This window comes from Macaca thibetana, chromosome 16 (genome assembly GCF_024542745.1).
Source record: "Macaca thibetana thibetana isolate TM-01 chromosome 16, ASM2454274v1, whole genome shotgun sequence".
Classification (NCBI taxonomy): domain Eukaryota; kingdom Metazoa; phylum Chordata; class Mammalia; order Primates; family Cercopithecidae; genus Macaca; species Macaca thibetana.
In genome coordinates, this window is record NC_065593.1 from 33269054 (window position 1) to 33290615 (window position 21562).

A 21562-nucleotide genomic window follows, 5' to 3' on the forward strand; every position below is an offset into this window, starting at 1 on the left:
AAAATAAATTTTTTGTTATTTTCATGCTTGGGGGGTTGGTAACCAGCAGGTCCCTAAGAAAGTTCCTTGCTTAGTCTCACCTGCAGCCTGTCTTGGAAGGTCCTGATGCCTTGTATTAGCACAAGAGGAGATTCCTGTCCACTGGGGAGGGCTGGATGTAGGCTGCTGGCAGGGAAGACACAGGACTTCACTGTACATGGTCAAAGATCTTACTGGCCTTCTGTTTACTCCCTGGTTCCTTGGCTTGGGCCTGGATTATGGTTAGTTGGGCTTTAAACCTGCTTGGCTTCTTCCTCTGCCTTTTTTCTCTCAAGACCAGCCCTGTGTCTGGTGTTTGTCACAGTGTCTCCATTTGAAGGCTTCCATGGGTTAAAGACCCATCTAACTTTCAGAATCACTGCTGAGAAGGTCCACAAGCTTAGGTTAGACTTGTTAGATCCTTAGTTCCTAATATCTTTGGGGCTAGACCTCTTTGATGAGTCTTTGCATACAATTCACTGGATAACACTTCAAGGGTTTGTTGACTCCCTTAAGTCCATTGATGGATTAAGACAGTGTCTTAGGTAATGATTCAGATCCAGGTAGCCTTGGAGTAGGGTCACTTTGCCTTAGCTGGGAGGTGCTGGCATGCTCTTCAGACCCAGCACTCCAGCTATGACAGGGATTTCAATGACCTTACTTTTCTTGGAGTCTTTATACAATTCTAATTGGATAATTTGGAGCAAGATCAAAAAGTCTCTTTTGGCAATTTTAAGATACGTTTGGTGGTGGGTTTTTTTTGTGTGTGTGTGAGATTGAGTCTCACTCTGTTGCCCAGGCTGGAGTGCAATGGCATGATCTCGGCTCACTGCAACCTGCACGGCCCAGGTTCAAGCAATTCTCCTGCCTCAACCTCCCAAGTAACTATGACTACAGGCACGTGCCACCACGCCCACCTAATTTTTGTATTTTTAGTAGAGACAGGGTTTCAGCATGTTGGCCAGGATGGTCTCAATCTCTTGACCTCGTGATCTGCCCGCCTTGGCCTCCCAAAGCGCTGGGATTACAGGTGTGACCCACTGCATCTGGCTTACTCTTGGGTTTCTTATAAAGAAAAGGGGATAGAGGAGAGTTCTTTAGGATAATACAAGGATTCTACATCACCGTTCAACTCAGAAAGAGAGATGGGCAGATTTCATATCTATGAGGGGAAGTATAAGCAGTAGATGCTGAGTTATTTTCTATGTATGCTTAATTCAGGATATACAACAAGAATTTCGTGAGTTCCATCACATATACTGGGGGATGGAGGTAAAGTGTGATGATTATGAAACAGGTGTGTGCCATCAAAGAGCATGCCAACCTGCATAAAGTGGAGGGTGGACAAATTAACAACCCCCAACCCCCCGCCAACCTACCAGATGCCTAAAGTATATGGCACATATTTGGATTAAAAAAAACTGTGGTGGAGGGATGGCTTTGTTGAATAACTTGATTTGCCCTATAGTGTCATTTTATGCTAACCAATGAAATTTTGAAGAACGCTCCCAAAGGCAATGGATTTTTGTTTTGTCTTAGTTAATGTTGAGCCATTATTCCTGGCTGCTGTTAGGTTCAATTGTCTCTTCAGGCTAGTCCCCATGGTTGATAATAAAACCATTATGAGAATAGGGCAGTCATCCAAAGCCTAGGGCTTGCTGAAAGCTCTGGCAGGGAAAATGGTAGCTTGGGATTAGGAAACAGGAAGGGGCAGCTAAACTTTGAAGTTCTAACATTTATTTCCTCCTTCTGAATTGAATCAGGGATATATATACACACACATGCACACATACACATATATTCATGTATTTATATAGGTATGTATATACCCAATTTTTTTTTTTTTTTTTTTTTTTTTTGAGACAGAGTCTCAACCTGTCACGCAGGTTGGAGTACAGTGGTGTGATTTCAGCTCACTGCAACCTCCCCCTCCTGGGTTCAAGTCATTCTCCTGCCTCAGCCTCCTGAGTAGCTGGGATTACAGGTGTGCACCACCACACCCAGTTAATTTTTATATGTTTAGTAGAGACTGGTTTTAACCACGTTGGCCAGGCTGGTCTCGAACTCCTGACCTCAGGTGATCTACCCACTTCAACCTCCCAAAGTGCTGGGATTACAAGTGTGAGCCACTGTGCCCGGCAAATTTCTTTTCTTTTCTTTTTTTTAACTGTATTTTCTCCCAGTCTTGATCCATATTTGCTTCCACTTATGAAACGTAGCATACATACCCTTTTATGTTCTGTTTTTTTGGTGGGGAGTCTCTCTACATTGCCCATGCTGGTCTCGAACTCCTAGGCTCAAAAGATCCTCTTGTCTTGGCCTCCCAAAGTGCTGAGAATACAAGTGTAAGCCACCATGCCAGCTGATTTTTAAATTTTCTTTTGTGTGTGTGTGTGTGTGTGTGTGTGACAGAGTCTCACTCGTGTCGCCCAGGCTGGAGTGCAGTGCCACGATCTCAGTTCACTACAACATCTGCCTCCCAGGTTCAAGCCATTCTCCTGCCTCAGCCTCCTGAGTAGCTGGGATTATAGGCGCCCACCACCACACCCGGCTAATTTTTGTATTTTTAGTAGAGACGGGATTTCGCCATGTTGGCCAGGCTGGTCTCAAACTCCTGACCTCAGGTGATCTGCCTGCCTCAGCCTCCCAAAGTGCTGGGATTACAGACTTGAGCCACTGTGCCTGGCCTGATTTTTAAAATTTTTATGTATTTGTTTTTATTTTTATTTTGAGACGGAGTCTTGTTCTGTCACCCAGGCTGGAGTGCAGTGGCACAATCTAAGCTCACTGCAACCTCCGCCTCCTGGGTTCAAGCAATTCTACTGCCTCAGCCTCCTGAGTAGCTGGGGCTACAGGTGTGCCCTACCACACCCAGCTAATTTTTGTATTTTTAGTAGAGACAGGGTTTCACCATGTTGGCCAGGCTAGTCTCAAACTCCTGACCTCAGGTGATCCGCCCGCCTCCGCCTCCCAAAGTGCTGGGATTACAGGTGTGAGCCACCGTGCCTGGCCTCTGTTTTTTTGTGGTTGTTTTTTTTTTTTAACTATTAACTTTTCCTTTTTTGTGTTCTACTGCATCTTCTCAGAATTGTGTCTGTCACCAAAAGCAGTTTCAACAAAAGCAAAAACTGACTAATGGGATCTAATTAAACTAAAGAGCTTCTGCACAGCAAAATAAATTATCAATAGAGTAAACGCAACCTACAGAATGGGAGAAAATTTTTGCAAACTATGCATCCTACAAAGGTCTAATATCCAGCATCTATAAGGAACTTAAACAAATTTACAAAAAAAAAAAAACCCCATTAAAAAGCCATCAAAGGACATGAACTGACACTTTTCAAAAGAAAACATACATGCAACAAATAAGCATATGAAAAAAAGCTCAACATCCCTGGTCATTAAAGAAATGCAAATCAAAACCACAATGAGATACCACTTCACACCAGTCAGAATGATGATTATTAAAAAGTCAAAAAATAACAAATACTGGCAAGGTTGCAGAGAAAAAGAAACACTTCTACCCTGTTTGTGGGAGTGTACATTAGTTCAACCATGGTGAAAAGCAGTGTAGTGAATCCTCAAAGAGCTAAAAACACAACTGCCATTCAACGCAGCAATTCTGTTACTGGATGTATACCCAAAGGAATACAAATCGTTCTACCATAAAGACACATGCACTCATATGTTTATTACAGCACTATTCACAATCGCTTCTAAATGGAATCAACCTAAATGCCCATCGGTGGACTGGATAAAGAAAATGTGGTACATATCCATCATGGAATACTATGCAGCCATAAAAAATAACGAGAGCATGTCCTTTGCAGGAACATTGATGGAGCTGAAGGCTATTATCCTTAGAAAACCAACATAGGAACAGAAAACCAAATATCGCATGTTCTCACTTATAAGTGGGAGCTAAATGATGAGAAAACATGAACACGTAGAGGGGAACAACATACACTGGGGCCTACCGGAAGGTGGAGGGTGGGAGAAGAAAGAGGATCAGGAAAAATAACTAATGGGTATTAAGCTTAATACCTGGGTAACAAAATAATCTGTGCAACAAAACCCCGTGACACGGGTTTATCTATATAACAAACCTGCACATGTACCCTTGAACTCAAGGTTAAAAATAAAGAATTATTATTATTATTATTATTATTATTATTATTAGTTTGAGTCGGAGTCTTGCTCTGTTGCTCTGGCTGGAGTGCAGGGGCATGGTCTTGGCTCACTGCAACCTCTGCCTCCCGGGTTTAAGTGATTCTCCTGCCTCAGCCTCCTGAGTAGCTGGGATTACAGGCATGCACCACCATACCCAGTTAATTTTTGTATTTTCAGTAGAGACGAGGTTTTCCCATGTTGGCCAGACTGTTCTCAACCTTCTGACCTCAGGTGACCCACCCATCTCTGCCTCTCAAACTGCTGGAATTATAGGCGTGAGCCACCACACCTGGCAGAATTATGTTGTTTTTAAACTTAGCATTATATAATGTTTTTAATAATGTTATTTAGTCCTTATGAGTAGATTTTTTAAAAAGACTCTTTCCTGGACGGGCGCGGTGGCTCACACCTGTAATCCTAGCACTTTGGGAGGCCGAGGCAGGCGGATCACCTGAGGTCGGGAGTTTGAGACCAGCCTGACCAACATAGAGAAACACTGTCTGTACTAAAAATACAAAATTAGCCCGACATGGTGGCACATGCCTGTAATCTCAGCTGCTTGGGAGGCTGAGGCAGGAGAATCGCTTGAAGCTGGGAGGCAGAGGTTGTAGTGAGCCGAGATCACCCCATTGCTCCAGCCAGGGCAATAAGAACAAAACTCCCTCTCAAAACAAAACAAAACAAAACAAAATACCTCTTTCCTGACTGTAAAAGTAAAGCATATCTGTCATTTTAAAAAATACAGATAATATGTGAAGAAAGTGAAAAACTACGTTGGATATTTTGAAGTGTATCCTTCAAGACTTTTTTTTTTTTTTTTTTTTTTTTTGAGACGGAGTCTCACTCTGTTGCCCAGGCTGGAGTGCAGTGGCCGGATCTCAGCTCACTGCAAGCTCCGCCTCCCGGGTTCACGCCATTCTCCTGCCTCAGCCTCCCGAGTAGCTGGGACTACAGGCGCCCGCCACCTCGCCCGGCTAGTATTTTTTTTGTACTTTTTAGTAGAGACGGGGTTTCACTGTGTTAGCCAGGATGGTCTCGATTTCCTGACCTCGTGATCCGCCCGTCTCGGCCTCCCAAAGTGCTGGGATTACAGGCTTGAGCCAAAATGGAATCATACCATACATGGTTTTAGTTCCTGTTTTCCATATCAATAAATATATAGCGGCATGTTTAATGTTTTTATGAATATACCATGATTTATATATTCTATTAGTGACATTGCAATTGTTTCCAAATTGTCACTATTGTAACAGTCCTCATCTTCTCCCCTTAGGACTAATTCTTATAAGTAGAACTGATGCGTCACAGAGCATGCACATTTAAACACTTTTAAATACATTGTTTACCAGTCTCACTGCCAGTAGAAATGTATGTAAAGGTTCCTTTCCCCTTGCTCTTGCCAATATAATTATCCTTCTTAATACTCACAAAATAATCCAGAATTAATGCTCAGAAAATAGACCTTCCATTTTGGAGGCGGATAAGTGGAAGGTTCATTCTTCCCCTTACCAAAAAAAAAAAAAAAAAAAAAAAAAAAAAAAAGACGGTTGCTGAACATCCTGGCATAGAGGACAAGTGAAAAAGTTTCGGGACTCAAAGGTGCTCCTCCAAAGCCCCGGGCCTCCGGGCTACCCCTACTTGAAGCCGCTATGACCCTGTCCTGTGGCCGTAGTGGCCGCTGGGTGGCGAGGGGAGGCCCGGGCCGACGGCGGTCCCACCGCACTGTCGCGAAGGAAGGCGAAGAACAGGGCCACACTGAGTGGGGACAACTGGGCCGCGGGCCCAGAGGACACGAAGGAAGGTCCGGGAGAAGAAATTCCGAGTTTCAGGGAAGAAAAGGTGGCTCGAGTGGGGAAACCGTGGCAGCAACGGTCTCTCATTGCCGGGACCCCGCCGTGTGCCGCCCAGGGACGCGAGGGGGCGCTGCTGCCGCGCCAGGGGCCAGGGTCCTGAGGTCCCCTGAGCGCCTCCCGGCCCTGCCCGGCCGGCTCAGGCTACACCCGGACTCTGCCCACCGTGTTTCCGCCGTCGGCTTCGGGTCCCTGGTGGGCTCGCGGGTGGGAAGAGCCGGGGTGGCGGGACTTTCGCCGACACCCCGCGCCCCGCCTGGTGGCTGCGCACACTAGGCCGCCGACGGGACTGCCCGCGTCTCAGCCCCTCCTCTGTGAAGCGAGACCGCTGGGGTACCTGCCCCAGGGAAGGCCGCGGGGAGGGTTACAGAGCCCGTGGGCACTGGCGGGGATCTTTATACACCCCCAAAACACATCCCACCCAGTACTCAGCACCCCGCACCCAACACCCAGCACCGAGGGCTTATTATTAACAACTTCCTGGAGGCCGCAGGGGCAGTGCGTGCTGTGTCCCTTCTCCCTTTCAGCGCTCCCTAGACCTCTGTCCCAAATCAGAAAACAATCTTACAAACTGTGCTTTCTCTTGGGGAGCCCCCACCACGGCGTAACCCAGCAGGCAGGAATGGCACACGTGCAGGAAAATGAGTTCAAAAGCCTTACCAGGTGGTGTCAGAATCAACAGCATCTGACAGTACCCTTGGGAGAAGGGGCGCCAGCCTCTCCTGGCGAGCTGTGCGCTCTGCCAAAGTCCTCGCTCGACCCCGCACATCTTGCTCGGTTCCCTAGTCCAGATCCCAGCAGGAGGAGCCAGCTGCGGCCACCCCTAAGAATGAGGAGATGGGAGCGGGGTGGGGGGCTGGGCTCTGTGTTGGCAGTTGCCATGGCTTTGCTCCGAGTTCTGGAGCCAATCTGCCCACTCCCTGAGACGGCCAGGTCACAGAAGCAGTAGGTCAGAAGCCAGAGGGGACGTGGGGAGTGCCACCCTGGAGCCTACCGGCACACCTGCTGAGATGGAGGCCTCAGATGGGCAAGGGGGTGAAGGGGACAAGCCACTAGAGAAGGTGAAGTGGGGTGTGAGGGAGGGAGGGAAAGAGCGTCCCGGAGGGGCTGGTTTTGGAAAGTAGAGAACATGAAATTCAGGAGAGAAGAGAAGAACAATGGTAGGGTACCTGAGATAGCAAGAGGCCTAAAGCACAAGAATGTTCATTCATTCAGAAGTTTATGCTTGACCTGTGTTCCCGGCGATACGATGGGGAAGAGGTCGCCTCTCGTTGTTGGTTATTAAGACTTGAGAGTATGTGTGTGTATACACATGGTCTGTGTGTGGTTGTGTGGTGTGTGTGCTGTGTTGGGAGAGTGGATCGGCCAGAGTCCTGTCTCCAGGACCTGGAGGAGCCTGTGTCCCATCTCCTCTCCATGCACCTCCCTCCCTTTCCCAGGCCTTTCCTTTCAGAGTGGTCTGGACAGGTTCTTCCTTGTTCTCCCCCAACACAGACCAAAATTCATACTTTTCTGAGAAGATGTTGAAAGGTGGCAAATCCAGTTCTGACGTCCAGTGTTATTTCACAGTCACTTTGCTGCTACTCATTTTCGGCTTTCTTTTTTCTTTTTTTTTTTTTTTTTCCTTTTTTTTTTTTTTTTTTTTTTTGAGATGGAGTCTCACTCTGTCACCTAGGCTGGACTGCAGTGGCATGATCTTGGCCCACTGCAACCTCTGCCCCCTGGGTTGGAGCAATTTCTCCTGCCTCAGCCTCCTGAGTAGCTGGGATTACAGGTGTGCGCCACCACACCCAGCTAATTTTTGTATTTTTGGTAGAGACAAAGTTTTGCCACTTTGGCCTGGGTGGTCTTGAACTCCTGACCTCAGGTAATCCACCCATCTCGGCCTCCCAAAGTGCTGGGATTACAGGTGTGAGCCACTGCACCCAGTTTTGCTCCATCACCCAGGCTGGAGTGCAGTGGCTCCGTCTCACTCACTGCAACCTCCGCCTCCTGGGTTCCAGCAATTCTCCTGCCCCAGCCTCCTAAGTAGATGGGATTACAGGCGTGCACCACCACACTTAGCTGATTTTTTTGTATTTTTGGTAGAAATTGGGTTTTGCCATGCTGGCCAGGCTGGTCTTGAACTTCTGGGCTCAAGCAATCCACCCACCTCAGCCTCCTAAAGGGTTGGGATTACAGGCGTGAGTCACTGTGCCTGGCCTAATTTTCAGCTTTCTTTGCCCCACTGTCATGGTCAAAGGTTCTTTCTTGTCATCACCATCATTCACTTTTTCTTTCTTTTTTTTTTTTTTGAGACAGAGTCTCGCTCTGTCGCCCAGGCTGGAGTGCAGTGGCCGGATCTTAGCTCACTGCAAGCTCCGCCTCCCGGGTTTACGCCATTCTCCTGCCTCAGCCTCCCGAGTAGCTGGGACTACAGACGCCTGCCACCTCGCCCGGCTAGTTTTTTGTATTTTTTTTAGTAGAGACGGGGTTTCACCGTGTTAGCCAGGATAGTCTCAATCTCCTGACCTTGTGATCCACCCGTCTCGGCCTCCCAAAGTGCTGAGATTACAGGCTTGAGCCACCGTGCCCGGCCTCATTCACTTTTTCTGAATGGTCATTGGATGGATGGTTTATTAGTCCATTTTGCATTCCTATAAAGGAATACCTGAGGCTAGGCAATTTATAAAGAAAAGAGGTTGATTTGACTCACAGTTCTGCAGGCTGTACACAAAGCATGGTGCCAGCATCTGCTTCTGGTGAGGGCCTCAGAAAGTTTACAAGCATGGTAGAAGATGAGGGGGAAGCAAGCTTGTCATACGGTGAGAGAGCAAGCAAGAGAGAGAGGAGGACCTTTCAGACTTTTGTTACCAACCAGCTCTCACATGAACTGACAGAGTGAGAACTTACTTAATTAGGGCAGGAAGGGCACCAAGCCCATTCATGAAAGATCCACCCCCATGACCCAAACACCTCCCACTGGACCCCACCTCCAACACTGGGGATCATGTTTCAACATAAGATTTGGAGGGGACACACATTCAAACCGTATCACGTGACATGATGCTAGAGGCTAGGGATGCAAAGAAGTGGGCCCAGTCTGATGCAATCAGTAAACATTTGCCAAGTGAGTGAGTCAATGAATCCCTGTTCATTCCCCCAAGGAGTTGCTTCAATCTTTTGATGCCTCATTGTTCTAATCTGTGACCAGGGTTAATGATATTGAAACTGTCCCTAGAAACTTTATAAAATTAATCAGGAAGACAGAGGGGAAAAATGAAAATTAACTGAGCTTGCAGCCCATTCAGCATAAATCATGAGGTCAGCCTGCTCTCTGATGCACTTCCTTGGAGTTCTTTGGTGCCTGTTTCCTTAGATTCCGTAGATGCAGCTGGGTGCGGTGGCTCACTGTAATATCCTAGCACTTTGGGAGCCAAGGTGGGTGGATCACTTGAGGTCAGGAGTTCGAGACAAGACTGGCCAACATGGTCTCTACTAAAAATACAAAATTAGCCAGGCGTGGTGGTGCATGCCTGTAATCCCAGCTACTCAGGAGGCTGAGGCAGGAGAATCACTTGAATCCGGCAGGCAGAGGTTGCAGTGAGCAGAGATCATACCACTGCACTCCAGCCTGGGTGATAGAGTGAATTTAAAAAAAAAAAAAAAAAAAAAAAAGGCCGGGCACGGTGGCTCACGCCTGTAATCCCAGAACTTTGGGAGGCCAAGGTGGGCAGATCACGAGGTCAGGAGATTGAGACCACCCTGGCTAACACGGTGAAAACCTGTCTCTACTAAAAACACAAAAAATTAACTGGGCATGGTGGCACGTGCCTGTAGTCCCAGCTTACTTGGGAGGCTGAGGCAGAAGAATCACTTGAACCTGGCAGGCGGAGGTTACAGGGAGCCGAGATCGCGCCACTGCACTCCAGCCTAGGTGACAGAGCGAGACTCCATCTCAAAAAAAAGACTACCCAAGCGCGGTGGCTCAAGCCTGTAATCCCAGCACTTTGGGAGGCCCAGGTGGGCAGATCTTGAGGTCAGGAGATCAAGACCATCCTGGCTAACACGGTGAAACCTCGTCTCTATTAAAAATACAAAAAAATTAGCCGGGTTTGGTGGCGGGCACCTGTAGTCCCAGCTACTCGGGAGGCTGAGGCAGGCGAATGGCGTAAACCCGGGAGGCGGAGGTTGCAGTGAGCCGAGATCGCGCCACTGTGCTCCAGTCTGGGCAACAGAGTGAGACTCCATCTCAAAAAAAAAAAAAAAAAAGAATTCCATAGACATTGTTACGAGATGATATTTCCTTAACTGCTCTGTAGATAACAGCTCGAACATTATGAAGCATTGAGGTTTCTCTTTAAAATATTATTTCAGGTTCTACATATCACTCAAACTACAGATAGATGGCAGGGGGTCTAAAGAGCCCCTCAAAAACCTGATTCACCAGAGAATGCAGTTTCCATGTCCACATAATTTCATCCCCCTGACCCTGACCAATCAATGACCACAGTTTTTTCAATCCCTCCTCCTCCATGATCTCCTTAAAAACCCCAGTCCAGAGCTCCTTGGGAAGATAGACTTGAAGGACTCCTTCCATCTCCTCACTGAGCACCCAGCAATCAATAAACTCTTTCTCACAGTGACATGATCTCAGCTCACTGCAACCTTCACCTCCTGGGCACAAGCAATTCTCCCACCTTGGCCTCCTGGGTAGCTGGGACCATAGGTGCACACCACCGTGCCCAGCCAATTTTTATATTTTTTGTAGAGACCAGGTATCACTATATTGCTTAGACTGGTCTGCTGCAACTTTTGCTGTCTCTATATATTGGATTGTGAGTGTCCAGCAGGCATATAAACCTGTTGGTCCTATAACAACATCTAACCTGACAGAGTTTGTGGGAGGATAAAGTGAGTTAATGTTTACCAAGTGCTTTGTAAAGTTACCTAGTAGAATATGCTATGATTATTATAAAAGAAACAGGTAGAATATTCTAGGTTTTCTAAGCAGAGATTTTCAGAGATGGGTTTCTTTGCCCAAGGCTCACTCACATCCGTGCTGGGTCAAGAAGGTCAGAGGGCAGTGGAGAAGGGCTTTGGCTGCCATTTGGGTCAGTCCCCTGCCCAGCACTGCCCCCAGGAGTAACAGTCCAAGCCCCCGGCTTAGTGCCTCCTGCCTCCTCCCAGGTGACGAATGTGCCATGCCTGGAGACAAGCTCCAGCACCAGCCCTGCCAGAGACTCGCTCATGCGCCATGCCAAGGGCCTGGATCAGGACACCTTCAAAATTGTGAGTAAAGAGCCAGCCTGGAACCCTGTCCCCTTTTCCCCATTGGTCAGGAGGCCTGAGTCAGGAAATGACAAGCCTCAGGCCCACAGTGCATTGCCCCACTTGTCTTACTCTTGGGAAGGACTTTTGGTGAGATGTGCACCGGAGCCACCTCCCAAAACACGCAGCACTGGGCCACTCAGGGCTGTGGCCAAACACGCAGCACTGGGCCACTCAGGGCTGTGGTATCTGCTGGATACCTGGGACTGCCCATCTGCCTCTTCTTTTCTCCCACGGCCCCTCACCTCACCTGTTGCCTCCTCAGTGTAAAGAATATCTAAGACCACTAAAGAAGTTCCTGCGAAAGTTGCACCTGCCCAGGGACCTTCCCCAGAAGAAGAAGCTGAAGTACATGAAGCAGAGCCTTGTGGTCCTAGGGGACCACATCAACACCTTTCTCCAGCATTACTGCCGAGCCTGGGAAATCAAACACTGGAGAAAGTAAGGCAGTCTCTTTGCTCTGCTCCCCATACCTACTCCTGGGCAACCTTCTCTTCATTCAAGGGGACACCTTAGTTGATCCCCCAGTCCTTCATCTTTATGTGGAGGAGTCAGGAGCCTAGTGGGATGGAGAGAGCTACTAGTCACTCAGGACAGCCCTGATTGCACCTTGTCTCTGACTGAACAACTGCGTGCAGGCGCTCAACACCAGGATAGGATGTTCAAGTTTGGGCAAATCCCCACCCCTCCATTCCCGCAACCCCAAACCCCAAAGGGGCATGTGGTCCATATTCCCCTGGGTGGGTCCTGACCCTGAGACAAATGCTGGAGGGAGGAAGCATGTGCTCCGCCTCCCCAGCCTGAGGTCTCCCCCTTTGCAGGATGCTCTGGCGGTTCGTCTCCCTCTTCTCAGAGCTGGAAGCAAAGCAGCTTTGCCGACTTTACAAGTACACCAAGAGCAACCAGCCGGCCAAGTTCCTGGTGAGGCATGAGACCTTCCACCCGGGCATAGCTGAGGGTTGGTTGGTGTGTCCTTAGACTTGGGGGGAGGCCTGGGACTGACACACCCAGAGCCCCTCTGGTTCTTCCCAGGGCTCACTGCCAGGGCAAGACTCTGCTGCTCGACCTTTACCCCTGCCCTGGGCACAGTGGGCTGAAGAGGCCGAGGCTTAGCATCAAGTTCTCCATATGTATTTGATACAGGGGCAGGCGAGCCCCCAAACTGGGGCTCAGCCCGGGAATGTTCTTGGTTTTGCCCAGAAAATAATTTAAGGGTGAGCTGGTGGTATTAAACAGTAAGTTTATGGCAGCGGCAGTGTACAGTAGCAGCAGAGGCACTGCTCCTTGCGGAGCAGGGCTACCCTATGGGCAGTGTGCCCAGAGTAGCAGCACAGGGGCAGTTCTGTGCTCATATTTATCCCTACTTTTAATTACATGCAAATTATGGGATGGTTATTTGGAATTTACCAGAAAAAGGGTAGTACTTCCGGGTTGTTGCCATGGAAAGGAGTCCCAACTTCTAAGTGTTGCTATGGTAATAGTAAACTGACATAGCATTGGTAGGCGTGTCTTAGAGAGAGGTGCTTACACCCCTTCCCTGTTTCAGCTAGTCTTTTTTTGAGATGGAGTCTTACTCTGCCATCCAGGCTGGAGTGTCATGGCGTGATCTTGGCTCACTGCAACCTTCGCCTCCTGGGTTCAAGTGATTCTCCTGCCACAGCCTCTCGAGTAGCTGGGATTACAGGTGCATGCCACTGTGCCTGACTAATTTTTGTATTTTTAGTAGAAACAAGGTTTCACCATGTTGGCCGGGCTGGTCTCGAACTCCTGACCTCAGGTGATCTGCCCGCCTCAGCCTCCCAAAGCGTTGGGATTACAGGAGTAAGCCACCGCGCCCAGCCTACCACTCTTCATGTTGTACGGGCTATAGGTTTTGCCCAATGTATGATGACATGTATCTACCATTACAGTACGATACAGAAGAGTGCCACGGTCCTAAAAACCCCCTGTGCTCCATCTATTTGTCCTTGCCCTCCTGCCCCCACTCCCCTGACAACCACTGATCTTGGTTCACTGTCTCTGTAGTTTTGCTGTCTCAGAATGTCATATCGTTGGTATCATACAATATGTAGCCTTTTCAGATTCATATCAAACCTAGTATGAAATTTTCATACTAGGTTTCATTAGAATCCATTGGTTTCAGGAGGTCCATGAGGTCAAAATATTGCAGGGACTCCTGGGTGTTTGCAGAGCACACTTTGAGAACCACTGGTCCAGAATAATAATCATAGATAAAGCAGTTGTAAAGGCATTCTACGTGCCAGGCACTTTATGTCCCTTCGAGTAATATTCAAAAGTAACCCTAAGTGGTAATTAGGATTATTGTCCGCAGTGTGTAAAAGAGGATCCCAAATACAGGGAAGTAAGTTAATTTGTCACAGTCTTTATAGCAAGTAGGAAGGAAGAGGCAGGGTTCAGCCTTCATCTGTCTGGGATGAGAACCGTGCTCTAACGGCGCCCTCCTCTCACCACTCTCGCGGTGCAGCCCTAACCAGGTCCTCTCCCTCTCTGCAACTGATTCTTCCTCTGACCATGTAATGATTGGATCATTTCAAAGATTTCTCTTCTTAATAAGAGGAGCTGCCACTTTACTGATTTCTAGATTTCTGGATTTCACTGGCCTGAATTTTTTTTTTTTTTTCTTTTCAAGACAGAGTTTAGCTCTTGTCACCCAGGCTGGAGTGCAATGGCAAGATTTTGGCTCAATGCAACCTCCACCTCCGGTTCAAGTGATTCTCCTACCTCAGCCTCCTGAGTGGCAGGGATTACAGGCATGCACCATCACGCCCGGCTAATTTTTGTATTTTTAGTAGAGATGGGGTTTCACCATGTTGGCCAGGCTGGTCTCGAACTCCTGACCTCAAGTGATCTGCCCTCCTCGGCCTCCCAAAGTGCTAGGACTACAGGCATGAGCCACCACACCAGGCAGAAACATTTATATATATAGTCTTTGAATTTTAATTTCAAAATTCAGGCTGTCAATTTATTTCATTTTTAAAAATTTTACTTTTTTTTAAACAGACTCAAAGCTTACAAAGGCTCCCTTTTTTTTTTTTTTTGAGACGGAGTCTTGCTCTGTCGCCCAGGCTGAAGTGTAGCGGCATGATCTCGGCTCACCGCAACCTCCGCCTTCAGGGTTCAAGGGATTCTCCTGCCTCAGCTAACCGAGTAAGGCTCCCAATTTAATTTTTGTTAAGTTAGGTCTTTTAAACAAATATCATTTCATTGCAAAAAACCAGTAAGACACTGCAATTCCAAAAAGAGATGGAAGACATGATCTCAAAATAAAGGACGACCCAGGAAGACATCATTGGCAGCCTCCCTCCATGTCCCCACAGTCCTTTCTCTCCCACATCTGTGATTCCTACCCCATCCTTTTGGTTAGCAAGTGTGAGGGGCAGGCAGACCTCAGTATTTCTCAACAAATGCAGGGCCGGGACTCTGAAGTTCAGGTCCCCCTCTTCTCAACACTCTCCTTAACATGGAGGCTCCGTGGCAGGTGGCATTCTGCGCCTCGGATGCACCGGAGAGATCCTTGCTGGCCGACCAGGAAGACAGTCTGCCGAAGCTCTGCGATGCCTGGGGACTGCACGGCAACATCAGCGGTGTGAAGGAGCGGCTGTCCAAGATGCAGGCCCCGGGTCAAGGGAGCCCCCTGCCCGGGGAGCCAAGATCCCAGGATCATGTCAAGAGAGGTAATGCCCATTTGGTGTTGGGGTGATGCCTGGACCCAGGGGTTTGTGAGTGGTGTCTGGGTGTTCCCCAAGAGTAGACTCAAGCAGCCAGGAGCCTCTGCCCCGAGCCTGACAAGTTCCTCTTCCCTCCTTTCCATCTTCTCTTCATCCTGCATTTTCCTTTCTGTCCATCTTTTCTTCTCCTTCTCTACTTTCTCTTCTCTTTTCAGTCCCCCTCTTCCCCAGGTGTGCTCATTATAGAAAGGTTTTTGTTTTATTTTATTTTATTATTTATTTATTTTATTTATTTTATTTTTTCCAGATGGAGTCTCTCTCTGTCACCCAGGCTGGAGTGCAACCTCTGCCTCCTGGGTTCAAGTGATTCTCCTGCCTCAGCATCCCCTGCAGCTGGGATTATAGGTGCCCACCATCATGCCTGGCTAATTTTTGTACTTTTAGTAAAGACAGGGTTTCACTGTGTTGCCCAAGCTGGTCTTGAACTCCTGAGCTCACACAATCCACCCGCCTCAGCCTCCTAAAGTGCTAGGATTACAGGCATGAGCCACCATGCCTGGCCTTTTTTATTTTATTATTATTATTTTTAGGTTTTTTTGTTTGTTTTGTTTTTTGAGATGGAGCCCCACTCTGTCGCCCAGACTGGAGTGCAGTGGTGCAATCTTGGCTCACTGCAACCTCCGCCTCCCGGGTTCAGGTGATTATCCCACCTCAGCCTCCCCAGTAGCTGGGATTACAGGTGTACACCACCATGCCCAGCTTTTGTATTTTTAGTAGAGACGGAGGTATCACCATGTTGGCCAGGCTGATCTCAAACTCCTGGCCTCAAGTAATCTGCCCACCTCGGCCTCCCAAAGTGCTGGGATTACAGGTGTGAGCCACTGTGCCCGGACCATCCCAGTTTAAGTTGAGGATGTAAACAGACAAGAGAATGAAGACCAGTCTATAACAAAGATGCTCTGGGCCAAGCAGTCCATGACTCAGATGAGGAAAGTGAGCTCTGGGCTTCTGGACTGGCTTCTCTCTGTACCAGGGGCTTTGTATCTGTTAATTTCACTCAACCTCTGTAGCATCCTCATGAGATAGGTGTTATTATCTCCCTTTTACAAACAGCTGTCTGAGGCCACAGGGCAAAGGATGTGTCAAACGAGACAGGCTGCCTGAAGGAGGTAAATTTGGGACAGGCTTTAAAGAAAGGGATAAGGATATGGATGAAGGAAAGAAGGGAAGTGGGAATAAAGTGCAGAGGTGAGGGGCAATGAGTAGGCAGCCTGGGCTTGGTGGTGAATGGAAGAGGATTTGAGAGGTACACGGAGGGAAATAACAGGAAAAAGTCTTTGATGATGGGTTTCATGCAGTTATTAAAATTAATAACATTTTTATTAGTATAAATATAAACATAGAGAAAATTTGATTATACAGATAAGCAAAAATAAGGAAATGTAAACATCACATTGTCATCACCACTATTAACACTTTCCAGATCTTTTTTATGTGTATATGTGTGTGTGTGTATATATATATATACATAAAACAGATATATATATTTTGAGATGGAGTCTTGCTCTGTTGCCAGGCTGGAATACAGTGGTGCGATCTCGGCTCACTGCAACCCCTGCCTCCCGGGTTCAAGCGATTCTCCTGCCTCAGCCTCCCAAGTACCTGGGACTACAGGGGTGCACCACCATGCCCAGCTAATTTTTGTATTTTTATTAGAGATGGGGTTTCACCACGTTGGCCAGGATTGTCTCAATCTCTTGACCTCGTGATCCTCCTGCCTCAGTCTCCCAAAGTGCTGGGATCACAGGTGTGAGCCACTGGGCCCAGCCATAAATATATATTTTTTATTTTTATTTTTTTGAGATGGAATTTTGCTCTTGTTGCCCAGGCTGGAGTGTAGTGGCGCGATCTTGGCTCACTGCAACCTCCGCCTCCCGGGTACAAGCGATTCTCCTGCCTCAGCTTCCCAAGTAGCTGGGATTGCAGGCATGCACCACTATGCCTGGCTAATTTTGTGCTTCTAGTAGAGACGGGTTTCACCATGTTGGTCAGGCTGGTCTTGAACTCCTGACCTCAAGTGATCCACCCACCTTGGTCTCCCAAAGTGCTGAGATTACAGGCCTGAGCCACCATGCCTGGCCTAAATATATATATTTTAAATGAAATGAGATCATGCTGTACATGCAATTTTGATTTGGAGTTGCTTTTCTTTTTTTTGAGATGGAGTCTCACTCTGTTACCCAGGCTAGAGTGTAATGGCGTCATCTCGGCTCACTGCAGCCTCTGCTTCCCGAGTTCAAGTGATTCTCTTGCCTCAGTCTCCTGAGTAGCTGGGATTACAGGCACGCCCCACCACGCCGTGCTAATTTTTGTATTTTTAGTAGAGACGGGGTTTCACCATGTTGGTCAGGCTGGTCTCAATGGAGTTGCTTTTTTTAAGTTAATGGTATCAACCTATCTTTTTTCTTTCTCTCTCTCTCTCTTTTTTTTTTTTTTTTTTTTTTTGGTGTGTGACAGGGTTTTTCAGTCCTCGCACCCAGGCTGGAGTGCTGTGGCTTGATCTCAGCTCACTGCAACCTCAACCTCCTAGGTTCAAGCGATTCTCTTGCATCAGCCTCCTAAGTAGCTGGGACTACAGATGCACACCACCGTGCCTGGGTAATTTTTGTATTTTTTGTAGAGATGGAGTTTTGCCATGTTGTCCAGCCTGCTCTGGGACACCTGGGCTCAAGCTATCCACCTGCCTCTGCCTCTCAAAGTGCAGGGATTACAGGCGTGAGCCACCATGCCTGGCCCTGTATCAAGATTTCTATGTCAACATTTTCATTTCATCTAATAATTGGACTAAACACTCCATATTCAAATTTTCCCTACAGCCAGAGAACTTTTGCACTGGCTTCTCAAACCATGCATTTCACCTGGTCATGTCTTAGGTTTAAATCTTTAAACCTAAGAAAGTCCTTTTTTTTTTTTTTTTGAGACAAAGTCTTGCTCTATCACCCAGGCTGGAGTGCCATAGCATGATCTCAGCTCACTGCAATCTCTGCCAGGTTCAAGCGATTCTCCTGCCTCAGCCTCCCGAGTGGCTGGGACTACGGGCGCACACCACCACGCCCGGCTAAGTTTTGTATTTTTAGTAGAGACGGGGTCAGGTTGGTCTCGAGCTCCTGACCTCAAATAATCTGCCTGCCTCGGCCTCCCAAAGTGCTGGGATTACAGGCTTGAGCCACCGTGCCTAGCTGTTTTCTTTCTTTTTTTTTGCTCTGTAGCCCGGGCTGGAGTGCAGTGGCCGGATCTCAGCTCACTGCAAGCTCCGCCTCCCGGGTTTGCGCCATTCTCCTGCCTCAGCCTCCTGAGTAGCTGGGACTACAGGCGCCCGCCACCTCGCCCGGCTAGTTTTTTTTTTTTTTGTATTTTTTTAGTAGAGACGGGGTTTCACTGTGTTAGCCAGGATGGTCTCGATTTCCTGACCTCGTGATCCGCCCGTCTCGGCCTCCCAAAGTGCTGGGATTACAGGCTTGAGCCACCGCGCCCGGCTAGCTGTTTTGTTTGTTTGTTTGTTTGTTTTACATTCCTGACCTGTTGAAAAGATGAGACTTCTATTCAGCAGTATGTTCTCCTTCCTGATTTATTCCCTGTTGCTTCTTTTTGACATCTTTTAGCTTGTTCCTCTAGAAACAGGATTTGAAAGTCTTCATGGGTTCAAATTAAACGTGTTTTTGGCTAGAGGCTACATAAGAGATGAGGTTATGCTCTTCCCATTACTACCTGACAAAGCACAGAGTAACTCGTGGACCCACCGGGAATGGGCTAAGATTAGTCACCGAGTCTATCCTTGCAATGAAAATCACCTATGTGGTATTTCTTTGGCACTATGTTAATAAAGTCAGTTATTTTATTTTTGATTTATTTATTTTTTTGAGACAGAGTCTCACTCTGTGGCCCAGGCTGAAGTGCAGTTGTGCAATCTCAGCTCACAGTAACCTCAGCCTCCCCGGTTCAAGCCTCCCGAGTAGTTGAGATTACAGGCATGTGCCACCATGCCCGGCTAATTTTTATATTTTTAGTAGAGATGGGGGTTTCACCATGTTGGCCAGGCTGGTCTCAAACTCCTGACCTCAAGTGATTCATCCACCTCAGGTTCCCAAAGTGCTGGCATTACAGGCGTGAGCCACCATGCCTGGCCATAAAGTCAGTTCTTAATTAAAACTTGGCAATGGGGTTTGCAAACAGTACTGGGAATTGGGTCATGAGGCCTAGGAGACGAGTAAGGAAGAATCAGAGGTTGGAGCCAGAGGTCAAGGAAACTTGGGTCTTGCCCTGACTCTTCCACTAACTTGCTGTTAAGACTTTGGGCGGGTCATTGCCTTACCCTGGACCTGGGTGACCGTCCTCGTCTGTAAACTGGGGACAATGCCATCTCTCTACAGGGTTTCTCTGAGAAAAGACTAAGTGATATAGGTGGGAAGCAAGATAAGATTTTGCTATTCTTCCTCTCTGCCCCTACAACACCCCCCATGTATTACAGACTGAGATTCTTACTGTTTGTGATGTCACTGACTGTCTCTGACCTTCTCTTTTTCAGATTCTTTAAGGGAGCTTTCTCCAAAACCAAAACTCAAGAGAAGGAGAATAAAGGAAGCCCCAGAAACTCCAGAGACTGACCCATAAGAAGACCAGCTGGGACAAAGGGCCAGCTTGCCCTGGCTCTCAGAGCACGGGGAATGGAGACCAAAAAGGGAAAAGAATTGTCCTTATCAAAAGGATTCTCAGGTCTTAATTAGGAATAAATGAAGTGGGAAATAAACATTCTTATGACAGTTCTACCTCACTTGGCCAACAGCCATCATTCATACATTTTTAATTTGTTTGAAAAATATTTGCCAGCCACCTTCTAAGTGGCAGGTGTCCCACATATGCACAGATGAATAAGATGTGGTCACTTTGTTGAGGACCATCACAGTCTAGTGGAGCAGATAGACATAGAAAGGACACAACAGCAGGTGACTGGAGCAGGCCTCAGGGGAGTTAACAAAGGAGCTGGGTGTTTGCCAGGGGAGCACACAGGTAGGGAGGGAGGGAGCCTGGGGTCAGGATGGCAAGCCTGGCAGCCGCCTGCATCATCTGGACTTCATTTAGTGGGTAGCTTGGGATGGGCAGTGGCAAGGGATGTGTCAAGCAGTGGAATGAATGGGTGTGACTAGGGTATTGGGGAGATGTTCTGGTGACTGTGAACAAAGTGCATGGTAGTGAGCAAGGCTAGAGGCAGGAGACCAAACAGGAAACAACACTGATGGTCTTAGCTAACATGATGGCTCGAGCCAGCAGTCACAAAACCACAGCCTGCGCACTAAAGTAAGGCTACCGATGTGTTTTGTTTGTCCCTGGTCATGTTCTACTTGTTTAAAACACTTTAAGGCTGGGCATGATGCCTCATGCCTGTAATCCCAGCACTTTGGGAGGCTGAGGTGGAAGATCGTTTGAGTTCAGGAGTTCCAGACTAGCCAGGGCGATATGGCAAAACTCCATCTCTACAAAAAAATTAGTTGTTCATAGTGACATGCACCTGTAGTCCCAGCTACTTGGGAGGCTAAGGTGGGAGAGTCGATTGAGTCCATGTGTTAGTCTTTCCTCCCACTGCTAATAAGACATACCTGAGACTGAGTACTTTATAAAAGAAAGAGGTTTGATAGAGTCAGTTCCATGTGGCTGGGGAGGCCTCACAATCATGGCAGAAGGCAAATGAGGAGTAAAGTCACATCTTACATGGCAGCAGACAAGAGAGTGTGTACAGGAGAACTCCCCTTTATGAAACCATCAGATCTCATGAGACTTATGAGAACAGCATGGAAAGAAACCCACCCTCATGATTCATTACCTTCCACTGGGTCCCTCCCACAACAAGTGGGTATTATTACAATTAGAGGTGAGATTTGGGTGGGGACACAGAGCCAAACCATACCATTGCACCCTGGCCCTTCCCAAATCTCATGTACTCACATTTCAAAACCAATCATGCATTCACAAAAGTTCCCCAAAGTCTTAATTCATTTCAGCATTAACCAAAAGTTCAAGTCCAAAGTCTCATCTGAGACAAGGCAAGTCCCTTCTACCTATGAACCTGTAAAATCAAAAGCTGAGTTAGTTACTTCCGAGATACAATGGAGGTACAGGCATTGGGTAAATTCACCCATTCCAAATGGGAGAAATTGGGCAAAATGAAAAGACTACAGGTCCCATGCAAGTCCAAAATCCAGCAGAGCAGTCAAATATTAAAGTTCCAAAAAGATCTCTTTTGAACTCCATGTCTCACATCAAGGTCATGCTGATGCAACAGGTAGGTTCCCATGGTCTTGGGCAGCTCTGGCCCTGTGCCTTTGCAGGATACAGCTCCACTCCTGGCTGCTTTCATAGGCATTGAGTGTCTGCTGCTTTTCCAGGCACATGGTGAGCTGTTGGTGGATCTACCATTCTGGGGTGTGGAGGGCAGTGGGCCTCATCTGACAGCTCCATCAGGCAGTGCCC

General features: G+C 47.7%; 2 protein-coding genes across 5 annotated transcripts in view; one reads left to right on the forward strand and one right to left on the reverse strand.

The window, feature by feature from the left end:
- USP32 (ubiquitin specific peptidase 32) overlaps positions 1 to 6926 on the reverse strand; it is a 255531-nt gene extending 248605 nt beyond the window's left edge. The window contains exon 1 of one of the 3 annotated variants that reach the window (XM_050764564.1): positions 6699 to 6926. In XM_050764564.1, coding sequence (XP_050620521.1) covers positions 6699 to 6807 — 109 coding nt within the window. In that variant the 5' untranslated portion in view covers positions 6808 to 6926. The remainder of the gene's footprint in view (positions 1 to 6698) is intronic. The other 2 variants (XM_050764567.1, XM_050764565.1) reach the window with 2 other exon arrangements.
- Positions 6927 to 6944: 18 nt separating this feature from the next.
- On the forward strand, positions 6945 to 19866 carry CHCT1 (CHD1 helical C-terminal domain containing 1). Of its 2 annotated transcripts, XM_050764623.1 has the most exons (7): positions 6947 to 7099; positions 11208 to 11309; positions 11614 to 11789; positions 12170 to 12269; positions 14848 to 15043; positions 17555 to 17695; positions 19623 to 19866. In XM_050764623.1, the coding sequence occupies exons 1-7, from the start codon at positions 7049 to 7051 to the stop codon at positions 19706 to 19708; spliced, it is 852 nt and encodes a 283-aa protein (XP_050620580.1). In that variant the 5' UTR covers positions 6947 to 7048; the 3' UTR covers positions 19709 to 19866. The 2 variants fall into 2 exon arrangements, with proteins under 2 accessions (XP_050620579.1, XP_050620580.1); XM_050764622.1 differs by lacking the exon at positions 17555 to 17695 and having other exon boundaries at positions 6945 to 7099.
- The last annotated feature ends 1696 nt before the right edge of the window (positions 19867 to 21562 follow it).

Coding starts and splice junctions, on each gene's coding strand:
- CHCT1 (XM_050764623.1), top strand. CDS start 7,049: ATGGAGGCCTCAGATGGGCAAGGGGGTGAAGGGGACAAGCCACTAGAG. Junction 11,310..11,613: donor ATCAGGACACCTTCAAAATT/GTGAGTAAAGAG, acceptor TTGCCTCCTCAG/TGTAAAGAATATCTAAGACC. Junction 12,270..14,847: donor ACCAGCCGGCCAAGTTCCTG/GTGAGGCATGAG, acceptor GCTCCGTGGCAG/GTGGCATTCTGCGCCTCGGA.